This window comes from Durotheca rogersii (genome assembly GCF_024521655.1).
Source record: "Durotheca rogersii strain YMJ 92031201 chromosome Unknown GGS23scaffold_2, whole genome shotgun sequence".
Taxonomy (NCBI): domain Eukaryota; kingdom Fungi; phylum Ascomycota; class Sordariomycetes; order Xylariales; family Xylariaceae; genus Durotheca; species Durotheca rogersii.
The window spans coordinates 505,919-523,701 of record NW_026251233.1 but is presented as its reverse complement, the minus strand read 5'-3'; the positions used below and the strand labels follow the sequence as shown (position 1 = coordinate 523,701).

Here is a 17,783-nt window from a genome sequence, read left to right as displayed (position 1 = left end):
AGTGGTTGACAGCTAATCGTTAATTACCAGGGGAGCTAATGTGACGGCTGCGCAGCGTTCCGGGGGTGGCTGTAAGCCTCGAATAATAACGTCTCCTTAGGCATCTGCTCTCACATGCCTAGCACCGCGCGTCAAATCTGCCTCGTCCGCACCGTACAAGGCTGCCCGACGATCTCGAGACGCATTCGCCCATTCGTCATTCCAGGAACGAAACGGTCTGTCTGCCGTCCCTATGGCAACCATTGCCTCTAAACAGCATCGCCACCTTCCCTTCCCCCCCTTTCGAGTTTAATGCTCGCGTCAAAGCCTAAAGGAATGCTACGCGTCTATCGGGGGGTTCGATATCCCTGGGACTCTCCGCCCCCCCTTGCAAGCCGTCACCACCGACCCGAGAGACTGGGACGATGTCGGATTTAGGCTCGTCTGTCGCACATGGATTAATGGATGCTTAGGTGGGCTCCCGTTAATTTCCGCCCCAGTCAGTGCGACTCTGCACGGGCGCCTCTATAAAAGGCTTTTTTATATACATATAGATGCACGTGCGAGAGTATCCTGAGATCCCGATATATGCATACATCTCCATGGGCTGAGATGAGGGTCCAGGAAATCCCATCGTGTACTAATACAACAGTTCGGTCGGTCCCCATCGTTCAAATGCGCTAGTTATACACTCGATAAGACAAAGATCAACGCCGTTGTGTAAGAAGCCGTATGGAAATGTATATATTGGTATGCATCAAAAGTGCCGCAAGAACTACCTAGTTCTGCCGTTCCTTCTCCTGTAATATGGGAAGGGCTATTGTCTCGTGTAAATACTGTCCATTTGGCATTCGTACAAATCCGTGAGCCTTTAGGCGCCAATACGGGTCCCTGACTCTTGATTGGGATTTGGAAACTCGATTGTTGTTGTTGTTGTTGTTGTAACCGATACTCGAGCGGTAGCTCGAGCTAAAGGTCGAGTTGCGCATACTTCCCGTTGATATCGACATGGAGTCTCGCCCAGCGCCACTGTTACCTGCCCTTAGCATTGCCGTTTTCGACCCCTCTTTGAAGACTTTCGGCGCCGGAAGCTGCTTGAGTGGAGGAAGGCCGTGTTTGCGACGGCGCTGGTTCTCGGATCGTAACCTGACCTTCTCCGAAGGGGTCATTTCTGACTCCGGCTCTGGATCCTCTGCTTTAGCGGCCAGTCGAGCAGCGGCTCTTTCGTCTCGCACGCCGCGGAAAACACCTGTAGCCAGTAACGCTTCTTCGATATTGCCTTCCCCTGATATGAGACTTGACCGGGATGATCGAGTCGATTCCCTCATCTTGACGGCCTCGTCGACATTATGGATACTCCTCTTTAGGATGGAGTGCGTCGCTTCCTCGACCACCTTCTCTTTTGCCGCCTTGGCTTCTTGCTCGCGCTTCGCCACGTTTTCAGGCAACCTCCATTGCCTGGCCTTCTCCTTTTCCATCTTGATCCGCCTCACGACTTGTCGTTTGCGGAACCCGTCACGCCAGCGATAGAAGTATGTGACTGAGAGACTATACTCCCTGAACTTTCGTGCTTCAGCCCAGGACTTCTCATCTTCCTCTCGTCGTATGCGCTCCTTCTCGGAGGCCTGGAACTCGTCCCAGAATTCCTTGAGCACGTGCTCAACCGCAAATTCCACAAGCCAGCTTTTCATTAATCCCTTGTCGCCGCAAACGAACCAGCGAGTGAAATCTCCCATCACATCTTTCTGGGGAGGCGCCTGGGAAACTGCGGTGTCTGTAGTACCGACCTGATACGACAACCCGGTAGACGACGTTGTTATAGATGACCGCGTAGATTGCGAGTGAAGAAGCGTTGAATTTTGGCCTGCAAGTTTGTTAGCATGGCTTTGGCGAAAATACAAGATCTTCGGCAGCTGGTTCGGCGTGAGATATAGACGCGATGAGGTATAATGATGTCCCGGATGGTGTTCGTAATATCGTGGACTAGCTTACCAGCAAGACTTTGTTCAGCTTGGGGAATATGTCTAGGTTGATTTGGAGAAAACACAGAGGGGTTTCTGGGTTGAATATTGCTAATGGCTTCTGGGGGGTTCATGGGTTGGAATCCCGACCCCAGTGTTGTAGATGCGCTCGAGGGCACATGTTGAGACGAATCTGCATTTGGCGGGTCTGACGTTTTTGGTAGAAGGCCGGGGAAAGGACTGAAGGTTGGTACGGGAGGTGTTGAAAGTGTGGATCCTGACTTTAGTGTCACGGACTCGCCTGGAGTTGGCAACTTGTAAGTCTCGTCTTTGTTCGATGAGTCCGGGGTCTTTGATAAGACCCTCGACAAGGGTTGTGTCGGTGGTGCAGCAGGCAAAGTAGTTTCTCCTTTGCTTTCGTCCTTATTGAGAAAGCCGAAAAGCCCCGGCGTTGCGCTGCTTGCCGGTGGGGGATTCGCCAACACTCTGGAGACATCATTTTTGAATGTGTCCTTGGTAGGGAGGAATGATGAGGCGGAGGTGTTCGAAACCTGCGCACCCTCCGATTGAGGTTTCGGGGGCCACGAATTGTATATGTTGGAAGAGTTGCCAGGCGTCTGAGTAGTGCCCGTAGCGTTCCAAAGGGGGTGGCTAGATTGTACTCCAGTATCGCCGTTAGGTTGCGCGGGGATCGATGTGCAAGGTAGTTGTGTCAAGGCAGAAGTCATCCGCTCCGCTGTTCTAGTTGGAGGACTGGAAGGTGGTGTAGGCTCGATGATTTCGGCTTCGCTGTCATGCCCCCCCTGACCATTTCGACTTGAATGCGGCGCGTCCTCAGCGTCACTGACAAACAAACTTTCCTCTGGACTGCGGTCGGGGGAGACTTGGATTGAAGATGAGCTGTTAAATATGTCTTCGTAGACGGTCTGATGTATTACTTGAGGAAGAGGTCGTCCGGATCGTTTGCGCTCTACGATGCCCTGCGAAAACGAGTGCCGAATTCGGGGGTCGGTGGGTTCTTGCCGACCGTTGAGATAGAGATACTGACGATCGCCGTCCGTCCGAAACTCGAAGCCGTGCTTCTCGAAGAATTCTATGGCTTCCGCTTCGGTATCCGTGCGAAGGTACTGCTTTAAGAAGGCGGGTGTGAGGTCTTTCGGCCCGTCTCGCGGTCGGGAGAACGCCCGCCTTATAACCTGGAGTATCGACTTGCGCACGCTATTAAAATGGATTTCGGCGAAGCAAGCCATGGTGTAAGAGACTTGCGGGGTCGCGACGATTGAAAAGAATATTGAAGCGGTGTTGATGGCAAGTTCGGTGGGGGCGTATGGATTTAGGGGACCGTGTACACTCCAACTATTCCCGATAGACTGGACGAGACACACGGCGGTTTTGATCCCCTCTGTCTCCAAGAACCGTCGGTCCCAACCTTGGATCGTCTCCATGAGTGAGGGATTATGCGCATTAAATATTATATGATACCCCCTGAACTCGGCCTCGTTTTCGCACTCGATCCCTTGCTGCGCACAATCGTCGTAAACCTCGATAAGGGAGATCAGTGTCTTCCCTAGTTGCTCTATCTCCTGCTGTTCTGAAAAGTCCTCGGGGGCAATCCCTTCCTGGGACAAGAGATGGAGCGCGGTAACGTGGAAACGTGCGATCGTTTCGAGACAGTAGATCTGGTCCGTCCTCTCCTTGGCCGTCATGGCATATTTCTGGTAGGAGAAATCGATACGAATGGCCCTAGTGCGGTCCCAAAGGAAGCTATGTCGCGAAGGAAGTAAGTCGTCGGACGGAATGAGCTCGTCAATGAGGTAATCCAAAGTTCGTCGAAGAGCTGCGAAGGATCGCACATCCATCGGAAGGGGAGCATCCTGCCCTGCCGCCGAACGAGCGAGCCGTTTGACCATGTACGGGGGCATCGCAACAAGATCCCCATTGTCGTCCTCTCCCTTCTCAGCCAACCTGATGTCGTGCTCAACGATGCGGGTAACCTTCTCCCACTCGGGACACATGTCCTCGCATATGCCTCTGAAGACGAGCGCTTTGTCGAGCGTCCGCTTCTGGTCGGGGTCGTCGATCAGACCTGCCCGTATCAGCGACTTCCTAGCCTTCTCGCGGTATGACTTGTAGGATTCTCGGAAGGCCTCGATGGCCTGGCGCTGCGAGTAGCTTCCCGGGTTCGCTGGCCATGGCGGAGGCTTGACATTATCCTTCGCCAGCTGGTTGAGAATCTTTTTCGCGAAGTCGTCTTGTTGTCCTGCAGGTACAGGCGCCTCGGGTGGCTTGATTTCGCGAAGAATCTGATTTTTGGGACCTTGGGCGTGCGGCCGGGACCGCAGGGAAGCGAGGTTCGGGTCTGGCGAACGTCTCGAGAATTTTGATTTTCCGTTCAGCTCGTCCTCGATTTTTCGTTTCATATGGACCTGGCTTCTAGGCCCTATAGGAGCCGCCGCCGTGACTGCATCCTTGCGCAGCTGCTTGGACCGCGCCGGCTGGGGAGCGTCGGCGTTTCTCCTTTTTCCGCTGAGCGCTGGGGCCGTGGGCGCTTCGTCCTGAGTGAAAGATGCCGACGTGGTCTTTAAGAAGGGGTTTGGCGCCGAAGAGTTGTTGCCTGAGTTAGCTGTCGACTTGAGCCCATGTCCATTGATGGGTTTTGCGAACGGGTGAGGCTTTAAAGTAGTATTCTGCTGATGTCGATCAAAAGGCGAAATTGATCTCTTTGTCCCCGTGGACGCCGGGGGTTCTAAAAAGGGATTCGTAGCCGCGGGTTTGGCTTGGAAAGGGTTCGCAGCAGCGGCCACGCCATTAGGCTGCTTCTGTAAAAATGGATTGACCGGAGGCTGGGCGAAAGGATTAGCTAGTTGGGAGGGCGCCGGCTGGCCGAATGCTATAATAGAGGCTCCGTCAGCGACTGTATAACGCGTCGAGGTATAGCCTACACCTCGCTCTCCCTCGATAAGTAGACGATCAGAGGTTGTCGCGACGGCGCAAACCCAACATCACGCCCGGAGCGCCGGTATCTATAACCTCGTCGCGTAGTATTCATCTCGAGTCTGTCCCGCAAATGCCCTCGGGTGGCCAGGCGCCTCGCGTTGTTCCTCTCGAAGCGTCCTTGTCGTATCATTCTCCCATGCCACGTCGTCACCTGAGTCTACAACACGCCCCTCTTCGTCGGTTCAACCCACCCGTCGGGCTTGGTAATCCCACGCATTCGGCGGCGCCTCGACCCGATAACTAGATGATCGATGCTCGCGGTGGCAAGTGCAGGCAGCTGTGATTATCGGGGAAAGGGATCTAGGTACTTACGGTTCGCGGAAGGGACCGACTGTCCACCAGATCCCCAGCCGCCCTGCCGTTCGGGATCAATCATCTCGACGCGCCGGTTTGGCAGTCATGGGTTATCGCGGGTGTCGGCCGAGGGAGATTGGGTGGTGGCGGGAATCGAGGGGGGAGAGAAAGGCTCAGAGGCCTCTGTGCTTCGATGGACGAGAAGAGATCCGGACGGTTTGATCGGATGGGGAAAAGGAGCGTATACAGATGAGTGGGAACATGCAGAGGGGAAAGAAGGCAAAGGGTAATGTGTATTCGGGCTAGCAGTAGAGAACGGATGCGTCGGTAGGCGTTGCGGCGGCTGTCGTCGATTGCCGTCTCCTCGTAACAATGCTGAGGCTGTCGATGTTGATTATGGTGCAGCTTTTCTTTGTTATCGAGACCGCAAAGGAACGGTACGCACACTGCCTTACCTAATAAGGCTCTGACGGTCGCAACCGGAAGGCCCACCTAGGAAAACCCGCCCGAGGATTCCTGCCTGACCTGACCGCCCTAGACCGGACCATTACAGCGAAGGTTAGGTACCTCCAGAGATCTCCAAGGTACCTATACCCAAGGTAACCTTAGGCTTTTGGTCTATGTTTGTACTGCCCACTCACCTGAAATTCCCCCGGGTCCCATGTACCTATCTATCTCGTGGGTCAGCTACCTATGTACCTTGGGTACCTATAGGTCTCGGGCTCGGCAGATCCAACTATTGCCGTACCGACCAGATTGCGGATTGGCCACAGTCGCATGCCCCATTAAGCGCAAGTCTGCCGAAAAATGCATATACGTATGCATACCTACATGCCGAGACCGCCCATACCTCTCTTACCTACATGCATCCGAAATTTACTACCAACAGATGTCTCTTCGCGATCTCCCAACCTATCGATCACTTCCCTATCTACCCACTTTCCACCATCACGTCGTACCGGTGTGTGTAGTATACCCAACAGATATCAGCCTCCAGCCGAGAGAATACGACCAGATCCGAACACGCTTTGATGGATTCTTGTGCGGAAGGCCCTTCAGTTTTCCTCTCCCTTCCTCTCCCTTCACTGTGTCTTTCCAAACCTCCAGGGTCCCCCGGCCCGTCCAAGGCCTGAGCCACGCTCATACCAACCGCTACTACGCTCCCTCCATCCCGACCTTCGTCCTCGATACCCACCCAGCCATCGCTTGTTATCCCGGATCTCCCCTCAGCAACCGCTCGAGTAGCAGCAGTTGCTCTAGAACCGCATCCCATTCACTTCTCGACCATTCAATCCAGCGCGACAGAGTAACGTGTCTGGTCCGAAGCTTGACACGCCCGCGCCTCCATCTAGCTAGCTAACCCATCGTATCGTGAATTTCCGACCAGATAACCGTCCGAGATAGCATCGTACCCCATCTCGAAATCCCCACTGAAATCCCCGCGACCCCGTCGGAAGACTCGCCTATAACAAGTGAGCCCATAGCCACAGTCGCCGCTACCAGCCATGGCTTTCCTCGAAGACCCTCGTCTTCGCCAGCGGTGGAATCAGATCTCCCACACGACAGAGACGGTGACCGAAAACGCAGCCGCAGGCATCTGGAGCTTCGGGCACACCTACATTACCCCATGTCTAACGTCCGTCTCGTCGGCGATAGACAGCTGCACCTCTGTTTGCCTCGGCGATCACGAAGAGCGCGCGCGCCGGGCGAGGGAACGCCAACGCTCCCGAGGGAGGGCCGAGTACAGCTTCGACTTCTACGACGACTGGGACGAGGAGCTGGGCGGTGGGGAAGATGGCGGGGGACTCCTGGGCGGATGGCGGAGTGAAGACTGGGACCACCTGCTGGCCGGCACCGGGAAGAGGAGGGCCGGGGGCGAGATACACGAACAGCCGGCGAGCCGGAAACGAGCGATGAGTTACGGCACAAAAAGTTCTCGCAGGAAGCCTAGCGCCGAGGAAGACCCTACCATCATCCCGAGCACAGCACCTCTCGGATTTTTAGGTCGCCTACCATTCAAGATTGGTGGCACTTTGAGATACAAGCCTAGCGCAGCCAACCTCCAGGAGCACCCTGGCGCGTCGAGGTCGGGACTAGACGCGGAACGAGCGCCGTTGCTGGGCGAAAACGAAGACGTGGCTCACGGCGAAGAATCTTCGCGGCAGAGCAGGAAGCGCAGCGGGACGGTGGGTAGCGGGGACACGAGCGACTCGTACAGGTCGAGAGGTGATCTATTTCCGAGCGACGAGGAAGGAGAGGAAGATGCTGTGCCACTAGATGACGAATTCACCATCGCGCTAGACCATGCCGACGACCGCGCAAGCAATAAGACGAAAAGTAGTAAAGGGAAGAGATTAGCCGATCAAAGGATACCGAGGAGCGTCTCAAGGACGACGATCGACTCGACTCGACCGTCACTACGGCCTAACCCGGGTTCGAGCTCGGATCGGCCGGAAAGCCCGGTACTACACGCAGCATCCTCGCTAGAAGATATGAGGCTGGAAGAAGAACGGCTAGAGAGAGAGGAGAGCGCAGCGATCGAGAAGAAGAGGCAGGCAGCGGCGAACTTGGCCCTCCGGCGCGGGTTGAGCCGAGAGAACCTCGCGATTGAATCCGTCCGTGAAGTTAAGTCGGAACTCTTCAAAGTAGCGAAGCTCCCGGAGCCAGAGGAGGCGATACTAGATGAGGCTACAGACGACGAACAAGACCCGGTCGAGGTGGAGGCCAGGTCTGGGGAACTGAAGCATCATCCGATCTCGCATCAGTTGCCTCCAAACGACCCGCCACAAGAAGGGTTTGTGCCGGCGCGGCTCCCGTATTTCCGATGATGATGGGTCTCCATTTATCAGGCAGCGATAACCGTCCCGTCCAAATCAACTCCTCCTCGCAGATATGGAACACTACAGCCATATCTAGGATCGTCGGCTCAAACCAGCACGTAGAAGGGGGATTTACACCAGATAAGGCGTAGTGACGCTTTGCAACAAATGTATCGCACTTGAACTACATGCTGCGCGAATCTGCCTCATCACTACGATAGATGCTGCGAGAAGCCTGCCGATTCCTCAATTCAGCTTCGCCTAAGCGACCTAAGATCAGCCGGTGCATTTCTGTGCAGTGGGCCATACCATGAGTTACCATTAAGAGGACGAGAAGAGATTGAGGGAGTGAAGAAAAGAGGGCAGGGGCGCAGCGGGGAGGATGAAGCAGGGAGGGGACGCACGCAAAGGCGTAGTATGAGAGGCGCGAAGTGTATGATGCCGCAGCCATGTTAGTGATGGTTGGCAATAGGATGTGTTTAAGAAGTTCAAATTCTTCAACTAGGGAGATGCGCCATCCGGAATCACGACACTGACGGCATGTCGACGACGACGGTACTATATAGACGGGGTATATATAGTAGTAATACTACCTATGAGATACGAGAGAACGGGACGGTAACGAGGGCGCGCCGCTAGAGAGAGCAGCTCTTGGTCCGGCTACGATACAACAGAACTGAACTCGACAGAACTAGAACTAGTCACGTAACCTACGAGACGAGATCACAGAAATATGAGACGCTGAATGCGCAGCCATCCCAGCCCTACATAGTACCGACAATGTAGCATCCGCTAGCCTCCCCCCCCTTTTCCCCAGGACGTCGCCCAAAATAGAAGTACCTCGGCATCCGTCTCCGCACTTCCCCAGAAACCCCACCCAGTGCTTCTGACCATCGCGACCCCGTCGAGAAAAATAGAGACGGTATCTTGCATCGGTATCCCTCGTCTCCGGCACTAATTCCGGGCCTTAGTTGTCAAAAGGGAGAGACAGAGCACAATAACATAAAATACAACAAAGAAATCGAGCTTCCTCATACCTACCTACATATCACGTAGCTACAGAGCCTACCTACCTACATTAGGAGGAAAGCTGAAAGGGGCCTGGTTGAATTGCGAGCTTCTCGCCCCCATCTTCTGCCTCACCGTATCTTCCCTCTCCCTCTTCGCCTCCTCTTTCTGCAACCTGCTGAGCTCCTAGCTGGTTAACTACCTGTTATAAATATTTCCATTGCTATTGGCTACGTGCCACGAGACCCGTCGCAGCCATTGGTCGTTACCGTTGCCGTCTGCTCGGTATTATCAACCGCCCAGCCGAGGCTTGTTGAGGCGCCTCACCTACCGTGGCCAGCCCCGACCTACCCGATCTACAAAGGCCTCTCTCCCTCTTGTCTACCCATCTATTGATGTTTGCCGCTTTGGTCCTCAACCCCCTCTATCATTTCTGTTGCCCATCGTTCCTGGTCTCCTCACCCTCATCCTGCCGACGCAGCATTTACTCTACACCGCGCAGCACACACCCCCAATAGCCCCCGACCCAGACACAGCTATACATATACCGGGCGGACAGAGCACTACAGGATACAGCCATTGGAACACTCGTTTCTACCTACCTTCGTACTTCTCAGCTTGACCGCACACAAACACACATATACATCCGTGACCCGCCTCGAGACGGGTAAACAGACAGGACGGCAGACACGATGGCACTCCAGCAGCAGCCGCCGCCGAAGAAGCCGCCGCGCGGCCCCATCGTCACGCCGCTGACGACCCTGCTCGGGATCGAGCACCCGATCGTGCTGGCGGGGATGGCCGGGGTGTCGGGCGGGGCGCTGGCGGCGGCGGTGTCGAACGCGGGCGGGCTGGGCGTGATCGGGGGGTTCCAGTACACGCCGGCGCAGCTGCGGGCGATCGTCGGCGAGCTGAAGGCGGCGCTGCGCGACCCGGCGCTGCCGTTCGGCGTGGACCTGGCGCTGCCGCAGGTGGGCGGGGGCGCGCGCAAGACGAACCACGACTACACGGGCGGCAAGCTCGACGAGCTGATCGACATCACCATCGAGAGCGGCGCGCGGCTCTTCGTCAGCGCCGTCGGCGTGCCGCCGAAGCGCGTCGTCGACCGCCTCCACGCCGCCGGCGTTCTCGTCATGAACATGGTCGGCCACCCGCGTCACGCCGCCAAGGCGCTCGACCTCGGCGTCGACATGGTCTGCGCGCAGGGCGGCGAGGGCGGCGGCCACACCGGCGCCATCGCCACGTCGATCCTGGTGCCGGCGGTCGCCGACGTCGCGGCGCGGTACCGGCCGGCGCTGCTGGGGGGCGAGGCGCCGGCGCTGGTGCTGGCGGCGGGCGGGATCGGCGACGGGCGGGGGCTGGCGGCGGGGCTGATGCTGGGGGCGGCGGGGGCGTGGGTGGGGACGCGGTTCGTGGCGAGCGCGGAGGGGGCGGGCAGCGACGCGCACAAGGCGAGCGTGGTCGGGTGCGGGTTCGAGGAGACGGAGCGGACGCTGGTGGTGAGCGGGCGGCCGCTGCGGGTGCGGACGAACGCGTACATCACGGCGTGGCACGCGCGGCCGGCGCGCATCCGCGAGCTGTGCGCGGCCGGCGTCGTGCCGCTCGACCACGACCTCGACGCCGGCGAGGACGTCGACTTCCCCCACATCATGGGCCAGGTCGCCGGCGCCATTACCGACGTCAAGCCCGCCGCCGACATCGTCCGCGAGATGGTCGACGGCGCCGTCGCCATGCTGCGCCGCGGCCACGGCTACCTGTCCCCCGCCGCCGCCGGGGACGTCGCCGCCCCCCCGAGCAGCAAGCTGTGACGCGCCGACGTCGGCCAGAGGGGTCGCGGGTAGAAGCTGCGGAAATTGACAACCACCTGAGAGCTAGGCATTACTGCTGTGTCGAGGAAGGAGAGTAGCATAGTAATATAGCGCGACATTACGCCGCGTACACGATTACACGTCTAGTACCGTATACAGGGAGATATTCAGTAGATTGGTCACTTCCCTCTCCTTCTCCCCCCTTTACCCGCCCTGGTCGACACCTTGTGCATGTCCATCTTGTCTCCATTTTGGCTGCGTCTCTCTAGTGCTTATTCCTCCCATCTACCTACCTACACTCAATATTGTAGCAGTGGTGTAGTACTGGCCCTTGTAGGGTTTACGATGTATATTTATATCGCATACACATTTCCACCTCCTTTTCTTCACCACCGCTATAGCCACCGCACAGATTAGTCATACATTCGTTTTATACCAAATCGTGGACTCGCCCTTCGGCAGGATGTAGTAAGCGGCCAACCGAGATGCACGTCTGTGCCGCGAGCATGTCTATGCACCGTGCCTACGCAGGCGGTGGGCCGTGGAAGTGCGCGCCGACGCGGCCGCGCAGCGCAGCCCAAGCAGCGACAACGTCGCCAGGTGAGGGAAAGAAGGGGGTTGGCGGGCGGGCGGTGGTTCTGGGCCTCGCGATCGTCGGCGTCGTCCTCGTCGTCCGAGCGGCCGGCTCGCTACATGCATTGTGTAGGTAGGTACGTAAGCATGCCTGGCCCCCCCGCCGCCGCCTGCCTGCAGGTTCTGCTTATTCGCCTGCCTGCCTGCCTGCCTGCCTACATACGGTCCGTACATGACGCGCCGCGGCGGCGCGCATCGGCACTTCATATGCAGTGGACATAATGTTAGGTGGGTGCTCGAAAGGGGGGGGAAGGAATCGACAGCCCCCAAGCCGTGACGGGGAAAAGAAGGGAGAGGAGGCGGGAGGAGACGACGATCGGGAGGGGTCGAGAGACAAGGGACGCGTGTATGTGTCATTTTCAGCAGGGTTTTATTTTCCTCTCTTCCCCCCTCTAGTCTCGTGCTCTTCGATCTTCCGCCGTTGACCTCGATTTAGATATCTACCTCTTAGAAATCTTCCCTACCTCGACACACACGCATAACTGCTTCAAACTTGACCCACTAGATTGGGTAGAATAGGCCACTCTTCAGTCCGTAATTCAGGCAATAGATGTGAACATATTGTCGGACGAGGCGTGTATCCGCGCCTCTAATAATTGGCAGATTTTGAACGTACGAGTCGTCAGATATTGCACGGCAATCTGCGGTGGGTGTTGAAGATATACCCGGATCCGTAAATTGCCTACATGAGGCGTCCGCGTGTGCAACTATACACTGCATGTAAGCCGTACCGACGTATCTGTACACACCTATAGGCATGCCTGGAAAGCGTTACGTGGACTGGGACACGCATTTGCAGATTGGTGGGAGTAGTTCCGCCCTCGATTTCGCATTTTTCTTTTTTGCGCAGTAGTATCTGAAACCTGGCTCTTTTTTTTTACTCACTCTGTTTCTAATCGTCAGAGTTGCGGGTTGGGGGCGGACCCAGGAGGATGCCAGTGGCTCTCGGCGATGCGTCAGGAACAAGCCATCTCACCTAATAGTGCGTGGTGTGTACATAACAAGCATGACGATAAGGATAGATACAGAAAAGAGTGACAGTAGTACGACGACGATGGCCTCGGCGAAGCGGCTGTTGCTTCTTATACATGTCTAACAATAGGGCAGCGGAGTTCTGCACACACCCATGATGTCGAGACTAGAGTAGAGTTGACGGGTCCTTTCTCAGAAGAGACGGTAAGCATGGTGATTGGATCTGTTAGTGGCTAGTAAGGTCCATGTCGTAGCGCCCCTCCTTGCGGGATAATAATCATGAGTATGCCGTCGACGATCCTGCAAGTGGGCGTCTAGACAAATAGGGGAATCAGGTCTTGCAGGGACCGCCCGCTGAGTCGCAATCTATGCCTAACAGCCTCCCGAAACAAGGAATTGATCTTCCCCTTGACGTCGGACGGCGTCCACGCCTAGTCCCTCATCGTGTGGCGTAGGAAGGACATCTGAACGTTGCCCTCCCGCTCTCTCGCCGCCTGGTTCTGTCTCCCGGATGCGCCATGTAGACGAGCACACACACATAAATACGCAAAGGCATTGTTGACACGTTTACACTTGGAGCACAGAGAGTTGAAACAAGCCCCAAAGGCGAGACATTGTACTGGATGACGAATAAATGTCTCAGCCCACCCAGAAAGATGAGAGACAGATCTCAGCGAATCAGTAAAACCACTCGTCCCTGTCACATTCCCTAAACACCGCTGTGGATACAGCCGGCTCTCTCTCCCACTGGGTCGGTAGCACCGCCATCAGCGTGTCTATCTCCTCGCGCGCGGCCTGCATCCGCTTGTTCACCGGATCCAGTGCAGCAGCAGCAGCAGCAGCACCATCGTCGGGTCGCCGTCGCCTCTGCTCCTCCCCGTCTCCCTCCCCTGCCCGTTCCCTCCTCTCCTCAAAGAGTAGCTCCAGGCCCTCGCCCCTATGTTCCTGCTGCTGCTCTTGATCCTCGTTTCCCCGTAACTGCGACTGTGACTGCGGGCGCGCCGGGAGCTCGTCTTCGACGACGTCCTCGACGAGCAGCGGCAGGGGGCCTTCGGGCTCGCCGCGCTCGGTGCCGTGGACGAAGATGAGGTGGCGCAGGGCGTCGAGCCCGACACGCTTCCAGCGCAGGACGCGCCAGGCGCCCTCGGCGACGACGGCGAGCCGCCGCACGCGCGCGAGGTCGTGCGTCCGCCCCCACAGCCCCGCGCACTCGGCGCGCAGCTCCGCGTGCCCGAAGTACACGGCGTCGCGGCCCAGGTCCACGTACACCCGCGGCGAGCCGCCGCCCTCCGCCGCCCCCAGTGATAGCGAGTAACGCTTGAGCGCCTCGTGCCGCGCCTCCGCGCTCACGTGCAACAGCGCCGGGACCGGCGTCGGCGAGTACCACGTCTCGGCCTCGCCGGGGTGCTGGTGCGGCTCGGGAAGCGCTTCTTCCAGAGACCGGGGCGCGCGCTTCCCCGGTCTCGCATAGGGTGATTTGACGATGACCGTCCTAGGCTCCGGCATGGCGTAGTGCCAGATCTTGATACGCAACTCCGGGGGTAGCTCCTTGAATTTAGTGAAGGAGGTGGGGCCTTGGGCCCCAGAGGAGTGTTGTGATAGTAGTGGCGTCTGCTCCATGGTAGTGTTGATGGTGTTGGGTTGCTGGTGGTATTGAGACCGGTGCCAGCGGTAGAGGCTTGCAAGTAGAGGTATGGAACTAATGAGAGGTATTGCGACGCGGGGGGCGTCATAGTTGTTATAATAAAGACTTGGGCTTTGGCCCGCTCTCTTCGACACGGCCATGTACGGTCTTTGTCTGTAAGCTCTGGGCGGCGTAGACCCTTGAAGGAATATGACGAGGGCGGCCCCCCAAGGTGGTATTGTCCTTTCTGGTAGGTATTTTCCTCTCTCCCACCCCCCGCAAGGATGCGTGCGTATGTAAGGTGATGGCTGCAGTGCAGACTATGATACTCAATTGGCCGGGAAGCCCTTGGCGAGCATAGATTACAGGTCGTACTGAATAGTTTGGCTTGCAGAGCAAGTCTGGGAGGATTCTGCTGCAAAATAAAAGGGGGGTCTATAGATATGTAGGCGTCCTGCGATGCGCGGCGATCCTACGGCAGCAGTGCACCGCCGAGGGTCGTCGGGTTTATATGTGAGCAACGGGGGGCAAAGGGCGGTCTCGTCTTAAATCACGGCCGTGAGCATTTCCTCACTGCCCCACGCCAACGTTTGGCAGAGACACACGTACTTGGGCAGGCCGTAGAGCGAAACAGGCTGCCTTTACAGGGTCCAGGCTGTGTGCTAAGAGCGAACGCCGCCGATCGACGCGAGACAAGCCCATCCCGGGATGCTCCCCATAGCTGGCGACCCCCTTACCAGTCGCCGGCCCATAGCAGGGAATGGAGTCTCCGGGTACGATGCTACGGCCAACGCCACGGATACCGCGTACATGAGGAATGAGTGATCTCGCGAGGCGGCTCAAAAGCCACAGCCAGGACTACCTGGGTAACACCCGACCTCCACAATAAGCTGCGCGTGTATGCGCTGGGGATGGCAAGCAGAGCGGCCACGGTCGCCGACTCTCCGTGCCCGCGTCCTCGCCCGAGGCGACACGGCTGCGGCTACGCGTGGGAAGACGCACCTTGCGTATGTGACGTGGAGAGGATGGGAAGAGAGAAAAGGGGGGCGGTGGTAAATATGACAGAGTGTTGACACGTAAGTTGCCTTCATGCTGCACGATCTACCGGGGGAGATGGCCAGCAGGCGATCACAATAGCCAGGCCGTCGAGCACGCATTACGCATGCATTCGCGGCATCCTGCGGTCTAAGGAGGGCGTGGTTGACCAGCCTCGCTGGAGTTCGTCACTTGAGTTCGTCACTAGAGACGGTCCGGCGTGGAGATTGCTGAAGAAAGGTGATGCCTGCCAACGCTTAGTCTAGATCGGTGGTTTCCCACCGGTCTGCATTCGATCGTTCGACGCAAGAGAGAGGCTAACTCTGCCGAGCCATCCCGTCTCCCCATGCAACGGTGGGCAGTGGGTGGTGCTCACCAGCAGACTCGCGGCGACTCATGCCGCTATTACGGCTTACTTTGGCGCATCATCCACCTAAAAGACGATCCGCAGGCGCGTGGTCGTCCAGCTGCGTACTCCCCACCCACCACCCTGCTTACTATTACAGGCTCTGCTCCATCCAGTGCGCTTCATTATCTAACTACCCCGGATCGTGTTGAACGGTAAAGGGCAGCCAGTAGGAGAAGCCGATGCAGATTCCAGCCAACCGGGGAACCATCCAGACCGGTCAGGAGACCCGGAGGAGAAGTCGTAACAGCCACGAGAAGAGCGGCATCGTGGAGGTGGAGGAGAGAGCCAGCAGACACGTTGCCTTTTCCGGCACCTGAAATACCCGCCAGCGAGCGTTGCGTTGGGATCTGGAGCCGCCGTTGTCTTAGATATTGGTGCTTTTGCTGCCGGCGGCACGTCGTATCCCTCCCCCTCTCCCTTCTCTTTCTCTCGCTAGACTGCAGTTCGGTCTGGCCCAGGGCCGTCGGAAGCTTCGAGCATGCTCGAGGCAGATGAAGCAGAGGGGGGGGCGGAGGCCACCATACGAGGACGGTGGCCTCGCCAAGGTAGATGTAAGTCAACACAGGGCCTGTCGGTATGCATAGCTGCGATGTTGGTTGCACCATATTAGGTATGTGGTAAGTACCTACGGGAGACACCCAAATTGTCTTCTAATTTAAGCTAGACAGCGGCATTGAATCACGTCCCACGCGGCTTTCATCGGACCCCGGAGGTCCCTCACCTCCGTCCTCCGTATTGTGGGCTCCAAGGCGGGGTATCCTGCGTAAGGCGCCTGTCGTTCTGCATACGGTACTTGTAGGCGGGTTATATACCCTTAGAGAGGGGTAGGCAGGTACCCGCTCCAAGCCCGCACGCCAGGGGACTTGGTGAGTAGGACGTGGTACTGAGTCTCCCATATGGCGTGGAGCGCCTTACAGCTAGAGGTACCCAGGTAGGGGAGGTAAGTACCGCCATATGGGCAACAGAGACGAACAAGAGAGGCACCGTACCTGGTTTGTATGGGCTTAATACCTACCTACATTCTCTGACGCCGCCGCGATAATAGCCCCCTGGAGATGTCCTCAAGGGGATGTTCGCAGGCCGTCGATGGACAGATACTAATACATGAGGTAGGTACAGCAAGAGACGCATGCGACATGAACCAACACCTGAGCTGTTGTTAGTCAAGAACATCGATTAGACTTGCCTACCTACCCAGGCACCTTACCTTAGGTAGGCAGGTGTTTCTTAACCGACACGGGTTATTTAGGGATTTACTACCACCACCACCACCACCGTACTCACGCTTGGCGGTCTCTCGCCTCGGCCAGAATCGTGCCCTCGCGATGCCGACTCTCCAGGCGACGATGATCACAAATGACACCCCAAGTACCTACTACCCAATGCATCGTCGGCGTCTACGTGGCGCCTAGCTTTTCGCGACGTACTAGTCTGCCCATTCTCGCGCCGCGTCCCAAGTCGGCTCCAGATCGATGAGCGGCATCGCTCCGCGTAAAGGCCGAACCCCGACCCAGGCGAAGTCGGCAGTACGCAATCCGCGTCTATGATTCTAATTAACCTATCAGTCGGACATATTAATAGCACACGACGAATGTCCACCCAGTGTATTTCATGACATCAACACGCACGAGATTGATCGTCGTCGGGAAATTGGTGGTGGCTCGGTGCTCAGTCGCCCTCCATTCGTCACCACGGAAAAAAATAAAATAAAATAAAAAGGGACAATATTGAAAAGGGAGGGGACGGGGAAGGATCCGGTGCTCTGCATACCGACAGACACCTCCACGATGAGTTCAACACGATGAATTTCCTACTTGCTTGACCATGTGATGCGTATGGGGCCGTACGCAGCAACGTCGTCGTTCGATGAGCCGATTTTTGCGTGAGCTTATAAGATGATGATGCATTGCGAAGCTCTGGGCGAGTGATAACATGGGCTTCATCTACCCAATCCACGAGGACTGTCGCTGTCAGCAACGTGTCGGCATGTTTCACCGCATCCCATGTTGGGAAAGTATTCCTCCCCATGCCTGGAGTCCTGCGAGAGACGCCCAGTTCGGCACGCAGGCCGTGCTAATTGCATTTTGTCGAGATTTCCTGAAGCGCCGCAACGACGTCATGTTCGTCGCCGTGCCGGAACTGGCCGGAGTTGTCGCGATAGAATCGGGCGTCTCCCTGGGCCGAACGCGCCCAGCCGTAATGATGTCAACGACGAAAATCACAACACCGACGAAGGACGGACAG

General features: G+C 57.0%; 5 protein-coding genes across 5 annotated transcripts; 3 read left to right on the top strand and 2 right to left on the bottom strand.

Moving 5' to 3' along the window:
- Positions 1 to 390: 390 nt before the first annotated feature.
- Positions 391 to 5,423, bottom strand: GGS23DRAFT_166603 (SAC3/GANP/Nin1/mts3/eIF-3 p25 family-domain-containing protein). The gene is made up of 3 exons (XM_051511508.1): positions 5,250 to 5,423; positions 1,972 to 4,830; positions 391 to 1,843 (listed from the first exon to the last, which is right to left on the bottom strand). The coding sequence occupies exons 1-3, from the start codon at positions 5,311 to 5,313 to the stop codon at positions 759 to 761; spliced, it is 4,008 nt and encodes a 1,335-aa protein (XP_051375937.1). The 5' UTR covers positions 5,314 to 5,423; the 3' UTR covers positions 391 to 758.
- Positions 5,424 to 5,837: 414 nt separating this feature from the next.
- On the top strand, positions 5,838 to 6,725 carry GGS23DRAFT_166622 (uncharacterized protein). The gene has a single exon (XM_051511509.1). The coding sequence runs from the start codon at positions 5,893 to 5,895 to the stop codon at positions 6,589 to 6,591; it is 699 nt and encodes a 232-aa protein (XP_051375936.1). The 5' UTR covers positions 5,838 to 5,892; the 3' UTR covers positions 6,592 to 6,725.
- GGS23DRAFT_547392 (uncharacterized protein) lies at positions 6,116 to 8,788 on the top strand. The gene has a single exon (XM_051515088.1). It carries the CDS (start codon positions 6,737 to 6,739, stop codon positions 8,057 to 8,059), a length of 1,323 nt encoding a protein of 440 aa, XP_051375935.1. The 5' UTR covers positions 6,116 to 6,736; the 3' UTR covers positions 8,060 to 8,788.
- Positions 8,789 to 9,428: 640 nt separating this feature from the next.
- GGS23DRAFT_166585 (2-nitropropane dioxygenase) lies at positions 9,429 to 11,063 on the top strand. Its single transcript, XM_051511507.1, has one exon. The coding sequence runs from the start codon at positions 9,751 to 9,753 to the stop codon at positions 10,864 to 10,866; it is 1,116 nt and encodes a 371-aa protein (XP_051375934.1). The 5' UTR covers positions 9,429 to 9,750; the 3' UTR covers positions 10,867 to 11,063.
- Positions 11,064 to 12,544: 1,481 nt separating this feature from the next.
- GGS23DRAFT_547387 (uncharacterized protein) lies at positions 12,545 to 14,657 on the bottom strand. Its single transcript, XM_051515087.1, has one exon. The coding sequence runs from the start codon at positions 14,254 to 14,256 to the stop codon at positions 13,150 to 13,152; it is 1,107 nt and encodes a 368-aa protein (XP_051375933.1). The 5' UTR covers positions 14,257 to 14,657; the 3' UTR covers positions 12,545 to 13,149.
- Between the last annotated feature and the right edge of the window lie 3,126 nt (positions 14,658 to 17,783).

Bases quoted from the DNA above. Each gene is read 5' to 3' on its own strand.
- GGS23DRAFT_166603 (XM_051511508.1), bottom strand. From the start codon at position 5,313: ATGATTGATCCCGAACGGCAGGGCGGCTGGGGATCTGGTGGACAGTCG. The intron at 4,831-5,249 runs GTAAGTACCTAG...CCTCTATTATAG, and splicing joins GTCGGTCCCTTCCGCGAACC to CATTCGGCCAGCCGGCGCCC. The intron at 1,844-1,971 runs GTAAGCTAGTCC...ACAAACTTGCAG, and splicing joins AGCTGAACAAAGTCTTGCTG to GCCAAAATTCAACGCTTCTT.
- GGS23DRAFT_166622 (XM_051511509.1), top strand. From the start codon at position 5,893: ATGTACCTATCTATCTCGTGGGTCAGCTACCTATGTACCTTGGGTACC.
- GGS23DRAFT_547392 (XM_051515088.1), top strand. From the start codon at position 6,737: ATGGCTTTCCTCGAAGACCCTCGTCTTCGCCAGCGGTGGAATCAGATC.
- GGS23DRAFT_166585 (XM_051511507.1), top strand. From the start codon at position 9,751: ATGGCACTCCAGCAGCAGCCGCCGCCGAAGAAGCCGCCGCGCGGCCCC.
- GGS23DRAFT_547387 (XM_051515087.1), bottom strand. From the start codon at position 14,256: ATGGCCGTGTCGAAGAGAGCGGGCCAAAGCCCAAGTCTTTATTATAAC.